A 17943-nucleotide genomic window follows, 5' to 3' on the forward strand; every position below is an offset into this window, starting at 1 on the left:
CTTTTGTAACTGCACCCACCTCCTCCTCCCTCCCCTCCTCCCCCTTTCCCCAACCTCTGGCTACCAGATCATTTTTTTAAATGGAGAAGCTGCAGCTGACAGAGTTTTTGTTCCTCTATCTCATTCATGATTATGGAAAAATAACAGTCTTTTCTAACGCAATTATCGCCAATAAATACATTTGGATGGGTTAAACCAATGGGATTAAAAACACATACACTTTTTGGAGCTGCTACAGTGGAGGATTACTGGACTGAATGTCAATATTATGACATAGTATGAGTGTGTTTCATGTTTGGTAATTGCAATCATTGTTGCTTTTGTTGTGGTCATCCATGTACAATGCTTGATGTCAGTCTATTTATCTCTTGTAAAAATAAAATACAGTGTGTGTGTGTGTGTGTGTGTGTGAAAAAAAAAACAAAAAAACAAAACACATACACTTTTATCTCAGTGTCCTCCTGAAACCCTCCTCCCTCCCAAAATAACAATAAAGGAATGACAAAGCCAAAGACAAAAAGAACAGGATAACTAAAGGTGACAGATAAGAGGTGTTCACCAATTTTTAGAAACTGGAAAAGGATGAAGAGATGGTAACGATTCTGCAGAGAAAACTGAAACCTAAGTGTTGCTGGTCAGGAGCTGGAGGGACCACGCACCTCACGAGTCGTAGAAATGTGGACCCCTGCCCACTCGCCCAAGGAGCCAAGTGCCAGAGGCTTGTTCTTTGGAGAAGTCACACGAAGGCATTCCAGGCACAGCAGTGGGGGAGTGGGGCCCGTACTGGAAATAGGCTGAGATGGACTACACGCTGAATGGCCCCCTCCTCAACCTCCTACCCCACTCAGCTATGAGACTGCTGGCCGCCAGGCAGGAGACTGGAGGCTTCTTCTCAAGAGGAAAATCATCTGCTAACGAGAGGAAGCCTTTGGACACGAACCTTTGGCGGGGTTGGGTGGGGTGTGTGTGTGTGTGCAGTGCTCCACCCGAACACCCCAGAGTTAAGCCCATCGGGGACGAGCCCGGCCAAGTACATGCAGTGTCTGCTCAGCCTCACCGCCTCGCTCTTCATGGCAGACAGCCAAGGATTACCAGACATTTGAGGAAAACCTCCAACACAAAAGTCTGAAACCAAGTAAAGATCAGAAAGAACCAGAAAGAAGCACAGAATACAAATGCCAAAGAAAATGGCAAGAAATCTGTAGGTAATATCCTTAGAAAAATAAGAGATAGTGCATTGATAATAAAAAACATTTATGAATGCTTACTATGTGCCAGGAACTCTTCCATTTAATCTTCTTATCAACAGTGAGGAGGCACTATTTTCTCCATTTCAGATGAAGAAACTGAGGAGCACAGAGGTGCAGTCTCTTGCGCAAGGTCACAGGTGATAAGTGTCAGAGACAGGATTTGAACCTGGGGGATCTTCAAATGCCAAATTCCTACCCCGTTACTTCCCATGAAAAAAACAACAAATCTGAGAATAAGAAAGTCTAAGAAATTAAAAACATTATAGAAAAATTTTAAAATTTTCTATATTCTTTAAATAGAAAGGTTGGAAAATAATCTAGGAAAAAAAATCTCCAAAAAAGTAGAACTAAATGAAAAATATGCAAAATGGAGAGGGAGAAAAAAGAAGATGAAATTATTAGTCCAAAGGGTCCAATATGTGAATAAAAGGAATCTGAAAAGAGAGAAAGGAGGGGAAAAAAAATACTAGAAAATGTCTCCGAACTGAAGACCACTCCATTTCCCAGGTGGGAGAAAGTCACCCCAAGATTCTCCGTTGTGAAAACCCAGAGAGAAAGACCCTAAGGGTTATCAAAGGGGGAAAAGAACACAAGAATCAGGGATTAGAACTAGTCTTCTCAACAGCAACCCTGTAAGCTAGAAGCCTTGGAACAAGGTCTTCTGAGGCCTCGGAGGAAAAATGATTTCCAAACTGGAATTTAATATCCAGTCAAATTATATAAAACTGCCAATTTTTAGGCCTAAATAGACAAAAATAAGCAATACCTATTATTAAATATAGAGGAATAACCAAGTATTAAGTTACAGATACATACACTTTACAAGTGTATCTATCTACACACACATATATATCACAGAGTATAAAGATATATGCTTTATAGTACTTAGCATCAAGTATAAAGTTGATTTTGAGTTATGCAAAGTCAATGTTTTACCTCTGGGAAATAATATGGCAACATCTGCATATATTATGACCCATAAATTTCATATCTAGGTGTGTGCGGTATATGGGTGTACGTGCATATGTGCAAACACATACACACACACACACTCAAGAGACAGCCTTGCACATGTGCACCAGGAAACATGCACAGGAATGTTCACAGCAGCAACATTCCTAACAGCAAAAACCTGTAAACAATCGAAATATCCACCAGCAGGAGAACAGATGAGCCGTGGTACCCAGCAATGAAAATAAGTGAGCCACAGCTTCATGAAACATACAGAATTTTGGAAGAGTATGAGTGGTGCGGAGAAAGCAAGTCCCAAAAGAATACCTATAGCATGGTACCATTTTTACAAAGCTCAAAAACAATAAAAATGAAACACTATATTGCTTAAGCATACATCCAATTTGTAACAAAATTTAAAAAGCAACAGAATGGGGACCGTGTGAGTTTCTTGCTTGTGCTGGGAGTGGAATGGACCCTTCCCACCTGGAAAGTTGAGTCGTTCAGTTCTGGGAAATTTCTCATATTATTTCTTTTATATTCATTCTCCCTTTCTTTCTTTCTATTGATACATTCCTTTTATTCACATATTGGATCCTTTCGGATCGTGTTTCCTTCTGGCAGGGAGATGGAAAAGGAGAGAAATGTGGAAATGAATGCAAGTTATGGGCAATATTCTTGTTTTTGGGTCAGGCAGTGGGTACTAGGTGTTTATTACTATGTTATAGTTCATAATATTACACATATCTCTTCTATGTATGTATGTATATATAATTACATACATACATACAATTATATATAAATTATCTTTTCTTTTAAAAGACACTTGAATGGGAATGAAACGGAAAAGAAAATTGACTTTTAGGCATCTTGTGTAAAGGAGCAACTGGAGAATGTGTTTCCTCTACAAAGAGATAAACCAAAAAGGGGAAGGTGTGGGAGCCAACCAAGGAAAGGGTTGGAGGGAATCCAAACTCCACGAGGGAAGGGGCTGCTTTGCCGAGTGTCTAACGGTGCCTCTCTCGGCCGGCACTCAAGGCCAATTTGTTGAATGAATGAACACAAAGGCAGTCCTAGGAAGTTGGCGAGGAAAGTCCTGAGGTCACAGCCGGACAGCAGGCCTAGAAAGCAGAGTCTAGTCTGGACTGGGATGGGGGATGATGGAGGAGAGCTCCAGAGGGATGCTACCAGGACCAAAAGGAGAGAGACAGAACACACAAGGTGTCTGACAGATTTATAGGAAACTAATCAAAGGAATCAAATTGGACAACTACTAACACCACGGAGTAAAAAGCGTATTAAGAGAAGTCAGGTAATCATAGTATACTATCAGGTTCAACTGAGTATTCGTACAGTGAATATTCATTTAACCCTAAAGTATTATAATTACATTGGATGAACTGAAAAAGATGTGTTGTCTGGGGGAATTATATCCTTATGTTTTCTGGCAGGAGGTCAATAGATAATTACTAAAACTGAAAAAAACAGAGAACAGAGTAAATATGCAACTTAGAAGTAGTAGGAAATGTCAGAGAAAAGAGCTCAGAAGGGAGGAGTGGGGAAAAGGAGTCAGGAGTCCACAAGGTGGGGGGGCAACATTTAAAAAAAAAATAAGCCTAGTAACTATCTGACTTTCTAAACTACTTACACATATTATTTAGATACACACACACACACACGAAAAAAAAACTGCCACACTTTAGACTTCGAAACTAGGGGCTACTTAAAAATGATGAATATCTCAAAAAGGTCTGATAGGCATATTTAAAAACTAGTAAAGGACTTCCCTAGTGGCGCAGTGGTTAAGAATCCGCCTGCCAATGCAGGGGACACGGGTTTGACCCCTGGTCCGGGAAGATCCTACATGCCGCGGAGCAACTAAGCTCGCGTGCCACAACTACTGAAGCCTGAGCGCCTAGAGCCTGTGCTCTGCAACAAGAGAAGCCACCGCAATGAGAAGCCCGCACATCTCAACGAAGAGTAGCCCCCAACTGCCGCAACTGGAGAAAGCCCGCATGCACCAACGAAGACCCAACGCAGCAAAAAAAAAAAAAAAAAAAAAAAAGTTTTAAAAAAATGTAAGAAATTATTTTAAAAAAGCCCCAAAAAACCTAATAAGACCTCTTGTGCCCATAAGTCTCAGATGTTCCTTGATCAGGAGGGCCCAACATAACCAAATGACACCATCGCCCACAGGCTGGGCCTGGAGTTGGGAGAGATGGGGCCCAGCCCTTTCCCAGAGGCCATCAGACGGCATCAGCATCAAAGGCTCAGCCACTCCTGACCCAAAGGAACTCACACCGAGACCGGAGCACTACCTGCCGGCCGGGGATCCACTCCCACACCGGCTCTGTGAACAGCCTGGATAACTTACTGGGTTGGCCAAAAAGTTCCTTCGGTTTTTAAGTAAAAATAAGACACATTTTTCATTTTCACCAAGAACTTTAGTGAACAATGTATTCACTGTTCTGTTCCACTACCTTCTGCCATTTTTCAGGCAACTTCATAATCCATCTTCCCAAAACTTTTAATCTTTTTGAGCAAAGAAGTGTTCCAGGTGCCTTTTACAGTCTTCTAGGGAATTGAAAATTTTTTCCACTAAGAGAATTTTATAAAGACCAAAATAAATGGAAATCCGAAAATAAATGGAAATCCGAAGGTGCAATGTCTGGCGAATATGACAGAGAAATCGGAACTTCCCAGCCAAGCTCTTCTGCCTGGTCATCAAAGAAACATGCAGTCTTGCATTATCCCGATGGAAGATTATGCATTTTCTGTTGACTAATTCCAGATGCTTTTTGTCAAGTGCTGCTTTCAGTTGGTTGAACTGGGAGCAGTCCTTGTCAGAATTAATCGTTTTGTTTTCCAGAAGGAGCTCATAATAGAGGACTCCCTTGCAATCCCACCATATACACAACATCACCTTCTTTGGATGAAGACCAGCCTTTGGTGTGGTTGGTGGCGGTTCATTTCGCTTGCCCCACGATCTCTTCTGTTCCACATTATTGTACAGTATCCACTTTTCACCGCCTGTCACAATTTGTTTTAAAAATGCAATGTTTTCGTTACGTTTTAGTAGAGAATCACATGCAGAAATACAATCAAGGTTTTTTTCGCTTAACTTACGTGGAACCCAAACATCAAAGCGATTAACATAACCAAGCTGGTGCCAATGACTTTCAGCGCTTGACTTGGATGTCTTGAGTATGTCGGCTATTTCTCACGCGGCATAACGTTGATTCTTCTCAATTAATGTCTCGATTTCATCGCTATCAACTTCAACTGGTCTAGCGACCGTGGAGCATCGTCCAGAGAGAAATCTCCAGCACAAAACTTCGCAAACCACTTCTGGCACATTTGATCAGTCACAGCACCTTCTCCATACACTGCACAAATCTTTTTTTTTGCGTTTCAGTTGCGTTTTTACCTTTCTTGAAATAATAAAGCATAATATGCTGAAAATGTTGCTTTTCAATATTAAAATGGCTCCATAAAAATTCATCAATTTTGATAAGTTTTTAAAAAAATGCATGCTGATAGGACAGCTATCACAATACAATCTAACAAAATTGTTTTCAATGAAGTTAAAGACAACTAAGCACTACTAGAGCCACCTTACAGAACACCAAATGAACTTTTTGGCCAACCCAATATATATATATTTTTTTCAACCCAATATTTTTATCTTCATTATATACCCCACCCAGCCCGCTGCCACACTGTGTGGATAAGAGTGCAGTTTCCATTAATCCCCAGCAGGCTGCCTTGTTCAATGTTCCTTATACCAAGCCCAAATCATCTTCCTGCTGTCGGTTCTGTTCCTTGTTGCTGATCTTAAGCCAGGGAGTCAATTAAAGACCATCATTTCCCTGTCTCCCCTTCTCTCAGCCAGCACACTTATCCCTTCCATTCTAGTTTACTGGGATCTTTTAGAATCTTGGCTTTGTCCTTCCACCTTGGGTCACCTGTGAATGTGACACACACATCCTCACTGACATCACTCCCAGAAGTTCTGAGCGTGTCAAGTTAGAGCCTTTCTCCCACAATGAGAAGCTTGTCACCAGGTTGGAAACGATACCTTAATCAACCCTCTTCGAGTAGAATCAGTTGTTCATTCGGCCAGCTATGTTCCATCCTGAATATTTTTATTTATTTATTTTAATTAAAAAAAAGTTTTTACTGGAGTATAGTTGCTTTACAATGTTGTGTTAGTTTCTGCTGCACAGCAAAGTGAATCAGCTCTAGGTATACGTATCTCCCTTCCTTTTTGGATTTCCTTCCCATTTAGGTCACCACAGAGCATCGAGGAGAGTTCCCTGTGCTATACAGTCGGTTCTCATTAGTTATCTATTTTATACATAGTATCAACAGTGTATATATGTCAATCCCAATCTCCCAATTCATCCCATCCCTCCCTATCCCCCCTTGATGTCCGTATGTTTGTTCTCTATGTCTATGCCTCTATTTCTGCTTTGCAAATAGGTTCATCTGTACCATTCTTCTAGATTCCACATATATGCGTTACTATATGATATTTGTTTTTCTCTTTCTGATTTGCTTCACTCTGTATGACAGTCTCTAGGTCCATCCACCTCACTACAGATAACTCAATTTCGTTCCTTTTTATGGCTGAGTAATATTCCATTGTATATATGTGCCACATCTTCTTTATCCATTCATCTGTCGATGGACACTTCGGTTGATTCCATGTCCTGGCTATTGTAAATAGAGCTGCAATGAACATTTTGGTACATGACTCTTTTTGAATTATGGTTTTCTCAGGGTATATGCCCAGTAGTGGGATTGCTGGGTCATATGGTAGTTCATTCTGAATATTTTTGTGTTTATATTTCTTTATCTGGCCACAAGGATAATGTGAGAAATTTCTGTCAAATGCAGTCTCGATAGTAACTATTTACTAACTGAAAATTCCACCAGAAGAGGCTATCACGGTAAGAGGCGATGTGAAATTTGCCCGTTTTATAGCCGATGAACCTGTGGTGGCTCTTGTGAGACTGTCTCCACGGGACCATTTTGTCTGAGATGGAAATTGGAGCCTGTACCCTCCACTGTCATGGAGAAGCAAACTCAAATTTACCAGGGCTTCTAAGAGCGATTCGGTCCCAGCCACTCCCTCTGCCCCAGACCTCTGCCCCATGGACTTTACCCTGACACCCTGCTTATGTAAGTCGTCACGCTGGCAGGATGCAGGTGCAGCTGCGACCCACTCAAGTAGCTTCCTCTACGCCTCGTCACAGTCGGCCACCTCCCTCCTCTCCTCCAAAGACCTGCTTTCTAGCTCAGCGCTTTCCCAGACTTGGTCCCTCCTCCTTAAGGGACGACGTCCAACTTCTTCAATTTCAACAGCAGCCCCTTTCTGCCACTGAGCACGACAAACATATGGGTTCAAACAACTTTTCTTCTGCACAATTATCCTGTCAGCCCAGCCGATTCAGTTTATGACATCAGAATCACCTCCACGGAACAGACTGAAGCTGTAACCACGGGTTCATTCCGACGGCTATGATCATTAGCCATGGCAACCAAAACAAACCTTGTAAAAAATCCTTTAAAAATAACTGAGTAATGTACTCATACATCTTTTTTTTTTTTAAAATAAATTTACCTATCTATCTATCTTTCTATTTATTTATGGCTGCGTTGGGTCTTTGTTGCTGCGCACGGGAGTTCTCTAGTTGCGGCGAGCAGGGGCTACTCTTCATTGCGGTGCGCGGGCTTCTCATCGCGGTGGCTTCTCTTGTTGCGGAGCACGGGCTCTAGGCACGTGGGCTTCAGTAGTTGTGGCTCTCGGGCTCTAGAGCGCAGGTTCAGTAGTTGTGGCGCACGGGCTTAGGTGCTCCGCAGCATGTGGGATCTTCCCGGACCAGGGCTTGAACCTGTGTCCCCTGCATTGGCAGGTGGATTCTTAACCACTGTACCACCAGGGAAACCCTGTACTCATACATCTTTACATCTTTTTGGGATTATGGTTACATGTCTTCCTTGATACATTATTTAACATTTTTTTTCCTGATAAAGCTAAATTTTGTTTTTCAGCTATTATAGGAACCACTGATAAGATGGCCTTTCTAAAACCAGAAAGAAGGTCTTACCAGGGAGTTTATGTCAACCTCTGTAATAGCAGAAGGAGAAAGGAAAATGAATGGTCCAGGGAATACTGTTACAATCTCCACGAAACTCTTATGTAACAGCATCCAAAAGAAAGGAGTTGATACTCTCAGAGTCAGACAATGAAGCCCCTTAAACAATCCTTGACTTAATGCCCTGCTTCCTATGGGGTCTGGACAAGCTCATTAGGAAGGCAGTGAAAAGTCCGACTCCCAAACTGGCTGCTGTCCACAGAGAGAAGATTTATGGGTATTAACAAAAGAAAGGAGTGACAGTCATCAATATGATGTGAACATGGCACAGAACAAGCCTATCGTATGATCTTAAGTCTCTAAAAGGCAAGAAATGGAGGTGGATTATGCAAGTAAAATAGGGATCTTCAAGACGGAGGGAGGAAGGCCAGGGGGGTCCAGTCAAGACTCCAGTCACACACAGCCCTCGAGATGCAGACGAACCCCATCGTCTGTCTGGTCATAAACTCCCCTCACCCCCATGCTGGCTCAATGTGCAGGGCCCTGGAGGCCCCAGGACCCCAGCAACCTGAGCTTGGTGTTTTCCAGCAGGAAATACAGACAGAGGAATTTACTCCCACATGGCCCTAAAGACAGAAAACAGAAGCAATTAAGCTAAGGACTCTGGGGTTTGAGGATTTGACCCCAAGCACTGGGCCTCATGGCAAACCTCTCATTTCACACAGGGAGAAACTGAGCTACGACTGGAGAAATGGCTGGACCCGGGGTGCAGAGCTGGGGATGGGGGTGGAATCCGAAGCCAGAGCTCTTGATGCCAAGTGCAAGGTTCTCCCGCGCTGCCCCCAGCATACGTGGAGCCCGCGTGCCCTGTTGGCCGGAGGGTGGGGAGGGAAAGGGGATGCATGCCGGAGCTGGGCACGGCACTCGCTCCTTCCGGCCCTGCAGTGCCGTCCAGGGCACCTTCGCGCAAGCCGAGGCTCACACGTGACTGGCCACACTGAAGCCACTGGGCCTCAGCCACAGGAGCAGGTGGAGGGTATCAGCAGAGGGCCATTTCCAGAACCCAAGTGACAGACCCCACCCAAACCCAGCCAGCCACCGGGGGCAATGAACTACCCGACCAAGCCAAGTGTTTCCCACACGGTGCCGAATGAGACACTGAAGCAAAATTTAGTTCTTAACCTCACCTTGGTACACGTACCACTTTGCACTTACATAGCAGGCTTGTCTTTCTCTAATAAATTAACATCTATTTCATATTTTTTCAATCATTTAACAACTTGGCGTGGCGGTCAGGGGACGTATCCTCATTTTCCAAATGAAAAAACTGCACACAGGTCAAAGGGCGAGCTCTGCGTCCTGTATCGCTGTGTCAGAGCCAGTATTTCCAACCTACAGGTTTCCCCACTTGACCCTTTTGTCTGTTCTTGGTACATACTCCCCTGGAAAACTCCTGCCCAATGAACTCTTACTGGTGAAAATGGAAAAGTACCCGTGCAAGTTTCAGACGGCAGTACCATGAATGGTACTGTCCCAGTCGGTCCATCCCCTACAAGCTGTGATCCTCAGTGCAGGTCTGGGTAACAGGCCATACCAAGCCCCAAGGTCATCAAAGGTGTCCTTCTCCCTGTGGTCTTCTCCTTCTTCTTCTTTTTTAAAATTAATTAAGTTATTTATTTATTTATTTTTGGCTGCGTTGGGTCTTTGTTGTTGCACACGGGCTTTCTCTAGTTGTGGCGAGTGGGGGCTACTCTTCGTTGCGGTGCGCGGGCTTCTGATTGCGGCGGCTTCTCTTGTTGCACACCATGGGCTCTAGGCACGTGGGCTCAGTAGTTGTGGCTTGTGGGCTCTAGAGCACAGGCTCAGTAGTTGTGGCGCACGGGCTTCGTTGCTCCGCGGCATGTGGGATCTTCCCGGACCAGGGCTCGAACCCGTGTCTGCTGCATTGGCAGGTGGATTCTTAACCACTGCGCCACCAGGGAAGTCCTCCCTGTGGTCTTCTTAAAAGAGATCACCCCTTTCGTCTTAGGATGAGAACATTCTAAATCTTTCTGCTCATCTTGCAAAGCAAAAACACTCAGAAATGGAATAAAAGATCCAGCTCAAAACCTCTCCTCAAAATGCCACAGAGCCGGCATCTGGTTTTCACTCAGTATTTCTGGTTAGAAAATGTCTTATTTCTTTGGCAGCACTTTCTGGAAGTAGCAAAGTATTGGGAATCGTACAATACCTTGCAGGCATGTGTGAAATGGTCACAGCTGTGCTCCCTCATTTCACAGAAACATGGCCTGGAGACACATTTCTATACAGTCCCAGTAAGCAATCACCGCACACACCCAGATGGCCAATTTTATCACGGGACACAGAGGCTCAGGCTACTGTGATGTTGTCTTTCCCCCTCACTGTTCTGAATGCAGCAAAACTTCAGCCAGCAAATCATAGACAGCAAGCATCAGCCTGCCCCTGCCAGGCTCCCACCCCAGCTCCCCGACCCTGAGCTCCACATGCCAAGGCTGACCTTTACGCAGACCTCCTCCAGTGCGCTGGCTGGGATACCCGAGAAGGGAACCCGTTAGCACAGTTCAGGGCACCTCGGAGATTTTCAGCTCTCTCAGCATCTCACACCCCCTGACTTGGTTCAACGGGTGTTTCAAGTCTCTACCTCCACTGACCCAAAGTTAACTACATTCCTGAAGCTGTCCTCTGCTAAAGGGGACGGCAGGAGGGAAGGAGAGGCGTTGGCGCTTACAAGTATACTTTGAAATGCAGGATTCAAAGAGATGGGAGTCTTCTGAGTATCTGGACCTTTAAATGCTGTAGGGGTCTTAGAAAAATCCATTTTCTAGAACGTATTTGATCAGAAGCTCCTAACATCATGCTTCCCAGTTGTAAGCTAGCATTTGTTCTTTTTCTTCAGAAGATTTTCAGGCTGCCTGCCGGGCTACCCCGGCCACAGTGACAGAGTCTGGCTGCTGAGCCCCTCATAAAGCACAGCTGAAGAGGAACACCGAGCCACGTTCAGTTAGCCCTTCAGCGTGACCGGCACCTCAAACCGACCGAGCTCTCCTTTTGCCACAGGACTGTGGCACGCACGCAGAACAATTTGCCTCCCAACACATCCAAGGAAAAGGAGATCATACAGGACTGAAAAGTAACTTTCAGACTCAGGTGTGTCCCTGGGGTACACGACTCCGACTTCATCGGGGACTTGACTGATGGTTAAAGGTGGTCACCCTGTGGCTGCGGAAACAGCCAGGTGACTGCCATTCACGGCACCGTCGTCCTGGGGTGATGGAAGCACGCCCCTCACTTCACGGCGTCTCGAAACACCCCCAGCCCTCTGCGTTCTCTGGCTCTCTGTCTCGTAACTGGTCTGCAAGGAATCCTGTTGCCTCAATGCGTGGGTAGGTGGCTGTCCTTTCCTGACACGGACCTCTGCCTGATTTTCACGTGTCAAGGGCTTGGGCAGCAGGATTACAGGGAAAGGTCTCAGACAGCTAGCCTGCGTTTCTGCTCAGGAAGTCTCCTGGCTTCCAGGAAAACTGGGGGATTGGTGTCGCCTTCACTCCGGCTCATCACCAGCAGCTCTGCTGATAGCTTTCCAGGCAGATCCTACTCTTGAGACACAGTAAGCAAAATGCTGTTCCACCCGATTCTGTACGTTATTACGATAAAAGGCCACCAGCACTAATTATTTTAGATCTGCCGTCTGGGAATCGCGCCTCGCAACCCTTCCCTCCAGAACTGGCCCAGCTCACCTTGGGGTTGGTTCGCTGCTGCAGCCGCCTCTCTTCCCTTTCTCTCTGCAGCCGCTCAAACTCTTCTCTGATTTCGGCTGGTGTCCTCCTCCTTTCCACAACCTGCAGGCAGAATCGGGAGGACAGTCAGCAAAGGACCCAGAAAGCGAGGAAAACACACAAGAGCCGGTGTCATTAACCGTGTCCCGCCGTTCCTTTCCCCCAGGATGGTTAAGAGCCGCCAGTGAGACCGTGGGGATTTTCCCTTCCGACGGCCCGGTCCCTGGTGAAGCCAGGTTCACCGTCACACCCGCTCAGTCCCAAGGTTGTGCTTTCCCTCAGCTCTCCAGAGACTGAAGCATTATTGTCTTCATTTTAGTCACTTATCTCCAAGGCTGCAGGAATCTTACAAAGAAAACATCACCTTAAGTGTCACAGTTTAGATTTCCTAATGAGCCCCAGGTAACACATGCTGAAAAGTGTCAAGATGGAGGCGAGGTCATCCACAGGCACGTCTCCCTCGTGTGCTGGGGCCACCACCAGAGGTGCCCCTTGAGCATCCTGGACCAAGGGACCTTAAGCCATGAGGTCTGGGTGTTTTAGAATCAGGGGACTCTTCCAATACTCAGGTACCAATCGGCAGACCACGCTAGCCCTCGGGGATGCACAGGGATGTCAGATCTGTGAGGAGGTAAGGCATCCCACATCAGCCTTTCTGAGCTCATCACGAAAGCAAGACAGCCCAGTTGAGATTTCAAACAGGCAGGGAAGGGCCACGGGGGCCTCGGGTACCATGCCCGTGAGAGAGGAAAGCAGACCACGTCATTTCCAAGGGCCCCGAACGCTACGGCCTGTGAGAAACACAGAGAGTGGGAGCAGGACAAACATGACCAAAGTCACTGGATGCATGACGGGGGAAAAGACCACACAGCACTGACCCTGTATTAGTGGGAGAAATACCGGGGAGTCCTAAGAGGCTGCTCAGAGAACACCTACAAAGGTAGGTGAGGTGAGAAAAAGCTATCTTGGAAATCAGAAGTTTTAAAAATTATTCAAAAAAATGCATGCTTATAGCAAAAAAATAGTACAGAAAGATATGAAGCAAAAAGTACAATGCCCCCTCACCCACACTCCTCCTCCTCACAGGCTAACATTTAATTTTTTATGTCTTCCTAAAAACCTATGCATATGTATGTATGTATATATATTACAGTAAATGGGGTTTTGTGCAACTTGATTTTATTATTCAGCATTACAGAAAAATAAATACAAGAACTGGCCTATCCAAAAAAACTGAGAAATCTGTTCACTGTCACTTTCAGCAAAGTACGCAGAAAAAAATAACAAAAACATTTTCTCCTCTCCCATATAAATTGCTAATTACCAAAAAGGGGGAGGTGTTTCTTTTAATGGAAGTTTTAAAATAAAAACACTGTTAAAATAATCCAAGAACAAACTGAAAGTCCAAATGGCACGACAATGATTGCTCTGTGACCTCACAAAAACATTCTCGGTTATATTTAACCAATGTGGCACGCTCACTCTGCTAGTTCTTAAAAATACTGAGCTGTGTGCATCTTTTTTTTTTTTTGGCTGCTCCGCGCAGCTTGCGGGATCTTAGTTCCCACACCAGGGATCGAACCCGGGCCCCCGGCAGTGGAAGCGCAGAGTCCTAACCACTGGACCACCAGGGAAGTCCCCGTGTGCACCTATTTACGGTGTTTTCGCTTCCCCAAAGTTACCCCATCTTGGACTGATGGGGTGCTTCCTCCATGGGGCCCAGAGCAGAACAAGATTTGCTTTCAGGAATTCTAGCTGTTGAACCTTTGCAAATGACTTTCTCTCTGCCACGCTCTGTGACAGATGAAGAGGCAAATATTCCAAAGGTGTTAAGTCATCCCATTTCCAGTCGTATTTTACAGAAGTTCTGCAAACAGCTGGTACATAATCAGAGCTAACTGCAAAGTCAAAATGGCTGGCCCCTCTGAAGCCATGAAGAACTTGGCCAGGCATCTCATTCTAGCTCCCACAGGCCCTGACAGCCTTTACTATTTATACTTTCTTTACACAGGGTACGTGTAAGAATGGTGGAGAATGGAAGAAAGCTAAGCCAGCTGCAAGTCACTTTTTCCCCCTTCGGTAACCCTAAGACATCTGCACCCCAAAACTGCATTACGGTTGGAAAGTACTAGACATTTTCTTTTTTTTTAAATTTAATTTTATTTATTTATTTATACAGCAGGTTCTTATTAGTTATCCATTTTATACACATCAGTGTATGTATGTCAATCCCAATCTCCCAATTCATCACACCACCACCCCCACCCCCCTGCCACTTTCCCCCTTTGGTGTCCATATGTTTTTTTCTCTACTTCTGTGTCTCAATTTCTGCTCTGCAAACTGGTTCATCTGGACCATTTTCTAGGTTCCACATATATGCGTTAATATACGGTATTTGTTTTTCTCTTTCTGACTTACTTCACTCTGTATGACAGTCTCTAGATTCATCCATGTCTCTACAAATGACCCAATTTCGTTCCTTTTTATGGCTGAGTAATATTCCATTGTATATATGTACCAGATCTTCTTTATCCATTCATCTGTCGATGGCCATTTAGGTTGCTTCCATGACCTGGCTATTGTAAATAGTGCTGCAATGAACACTGGGGTGCATGTGTCTTTTTGAATTATGGTTTTCTCTGGGTATATGCCCAGTAGTGGGATTGCTGGGTCATATGGTAATTCTATTTTTAGTTTTTTAAGGAACCTCCATACTGTTCTCCATAGTGGCTGTATCAATTTACATTCCCACCAACAGTGCAAGAGGGTTCCCTTTTCTCCACACCCTCTCCAGCATTTGTTGTTTGTAGATTTTCTGATGATGCCCATTCTAACCGGTGTGAGGTGATATCTCATAGTAGTCTTGATTTGCATTTCTCTAACAATTAGTGATGTTGAGCAGCTTTTCATGTGCCTCTTGGCCATCTGTATGTCTTCTTTGGAGAAATGTCTATTTAGGTCTTCTGCCCATTTTTGGATTGGGTTGTTTGTTTTTTTAATATTGAGCATGAGCTGTTTATATATTTTGGACATTAATCCTTGGCCCGTTGATTCGTTTGCAAATATATTTTGGACATTAATCCTTTGCCCGTTGATTCGTTTGCAAATATTTTCTCCCATTCTGAGGGTTGTCTTTTCGTCTTGTTTATGGTTTCCTTTGCTGTGCAAAACCTTTTAAGTTTCATGAGGTCCCATTTGTTTATTCTTGTTTTTATTTCCATTAGTCTAGGAGATGGATCAAAAAATATCTTGCTGTGATTTATGTCAAAGAGTGTTCTTCCTATGTTTTCCTCTAAGAGTTTTATAGTGCCCCGTCTTACATTTAGGTCTCTAACCCACTTTGAGTTTATTTTTGTGTATGGTGTTAGGGAGTGTTTTAATTTCATTCTTTTACATGTAGCTGTCCAGTTTTCCCAGCACCACTTATTGAAGAGACCGTCTTTTCTCCATTGTATATCCTTGCCTCCTTTGTCATAGATTAGTTGACCATAGACAATTTCAATGTTTTTCGTCAACAGTGTGTATCATATGCTGCCCATGTATCCATATACCTGTACTGTGCACCTTGATCATTTACCAACTAGGTCTACCCTGTGCTAGTTAGGATGACTTACTCTGTAGATGAGGTCTCTGTAGAGAGACCTGTAAAAGCAGGTGGCACAGTGGGAAGAGGACAGAGACCTAGGCTCTCCGACACCACCTGAACCTCCTGGGAGACCTCAGGTGAATCACTTCACTCTCTAAGCTTCAGTTTCCTCCTATAAATGAGGGGGATTAAAACTACACAATTCCTGAGGTGCTGTCTGGTTTGAAAATTCTATGATTCTAGTGAGTCAACTTTTTATTTTGGAATAATTTTAGAAAATTATTTAGAACTTTAGAGAAGTTACAAAGATAGTACAGAAAGTTCTCGTCTACCCTTCACCGAGCCTCCCCCAAATGTTAATGTCTAACAGAACCATGGAACAAACATCTGTCAAATCTAGGAAACCAAGATTAGTACATTACTACTAACTAAACCCAGACTTCTGGGATTTCACGAGTCTTTCCACGAACGTCGCTGTTATGCCCTAGGATCTGATCCAGGACCCAGGATTGTATTTAGTCACATGTCTTGTTAGTCTCCTCCCATCTGTGGGAGTTTCTGTCTTCGTTTTCATGACCTTGACCATATTACAGCTCTTAATGCAGGCTGACTTTCCTAGACACTCTAAGAATGATGTCAGGTAGATAGAGTCTGGTTCCTCTGCTGCGGCCCGTGAAGCCGCCGCCCCTGCCCTGCCACCGCTGCCCGTGTCACTGCCGCCTCGGGACCGGCTGTATGATCAGGCCACAATCCTCAATGAGTAGATACATTCCTCAGTTCTGTGGTGTTCTTGGTCACACATTTATGGCGTTTCTGAAGGGCAGTGGAGATTACTGCCAGGCACAGCACAACCTCTATGCAGACAAGTGGTGAACTGTATAACTTCATTACTACTCCACCAAGAAGCCCCCATAAGAGTGGTGAACCTGGACACAGAGGTGTTGAATTGAAATCCACAGAGCATTTTTTACAAGAGTTCTGACCTAGACAGGGCAAACCTCAGTGCACTTCCTTTCTATTGCCTCAGTATTACTGGATTGAAGAATTGCTGCTTCTTGTTAGGAGGGTCATTTCATTTCCCATTACTCCCAACTTCATATTCAAAACCACTGAGAATTTCAAGTGGAGTGTACTGAAGTAGACTCAGTTTCTTTGCACCATTTCGGTATTCAATTTTTAAAATTCTTTCATAACCCTATTGAATGTTTTTTAACTAAATTAACATGGATCGAATGAACCGCCCAGCTCCTGTGGAAATCACTTAACGAGAACATGAGATTTCTTATTACACACAATCCAACTAATGCGACCTTAAACAAACTTATAGAGGAACTTAAGAAGTATGGAGTTACCACAATAGTAAGAGTATGTGAAGCAACTTATGACACTACTCTTGTGGAGAAAGAACGCATCCATGGTCTTGATTGGCCTTCTGATGATGGCGTACCACCATCTAACCAGATTGTTGATGATTGGTTAAGTCTTGTGAAAATTAAGTTTTGTGAAGACCCTGGTTGTTGCAATTGCTGTTCATTGTGTTGCAGGCCTTGGGAGAGCTCCAGTGCTTGTCGCCCTAGTGTTAATTGAAGGTGGAATGAAATATGAAGATGCAGTACAGTTCATAAGACAAAAGCAGCGTGGAGCTTTTAACAGCAAGCTTTTGTATTTGGAGAAGTATTGTCCTAAAATGCGGCTGCACTTTAAAGACTCCAATGGTCATAGAAACAACTGTCGCATTCAATAAAACTGGGGTGCCTGATGCCATTGCTTGGAAGTGGAACCTAGACAGGACGGAATTTGTCGTACATGTTAGCCAGCACGTTGGCTTGGTAAAGTCTGATGAAGCTTCCATAGGAGTGTTGAAAAGCAGTTTTACCAGGCCACAAAGCTGGCAGAATTGCAACCTCTATGTTTGGGTTATGATCAACCTACTTGGACACTTAGCAAAGGATTCTTGCTGTTCAGCATTTAAAATGGGCTTATCACTTGTACCAATTGACCTTTCCTGGAAAAAAAAAAAGAATGATGTCAAAGAGGCAGGGAAAAGTGAGATATGGATAAAGGTAAAGGACTGCAGACAAAAACTAAAGTGTGGATGATCCGGGCCAAAGGCTGCTCCTCTAAATGTAATCTGACGTCTGCAAGCCCCCTCCGACTTGTATGGTTTCCACTCCACTTGCCAGCTGTTACCAGACTCAATACTGTCTGAACATTCACCGCTCAAAGCTGGATTTTTGCCATTCTGAAGAGGCCAACTT

At 44.3% G+C, this 17943-nt stretch overlaps 1 protein-coding gene and 1 pseudogene across 1 annotated transcript in view; one reads left to right on the forward strand and one right to left on the reverse strand.

Annotated features, from left to right (window-relative positions):
- DNAJC11 (DnaJ heat shock protein family (Hsp40) member C11) overlaps positions 1–17943 on the reverse strand; it is a 66724-nt gene that overhangs the window by 18447 nt on the left and 30334 nt on the right. Inside the window, exon 4 of the mRNA XM_007166192.2 lies at positions 12061–12162. Coding sequence (XP_007166254.1) covers positions 12061–12162 — 102 coding nt within the window. The remainder of the gene's footprint in view (positions 1–12060; positions 12163–17943) is intronic.
- LOC103019328 (protein tyrosine phosphatase type IVA 1-like) lies at positions 16909–17536 on the forward strand (annotated as a pseudogene).

The sequence above is a fragment of the Balaenoptera acutorostrata genome, chromosome 1, assembly GCF_949987535.1.
Source record: "Balaenoptera acutorostrata chromosome 1, mBalAcu1.1, whole genome shotgun sequence".
Lineage (NCBI taxonomy): Eukaryota > Metazoa > Chordata > Mammalia > Artiodactyla > Balaenopteridae > Balaenoptera > Balaenoptera acutorostrata.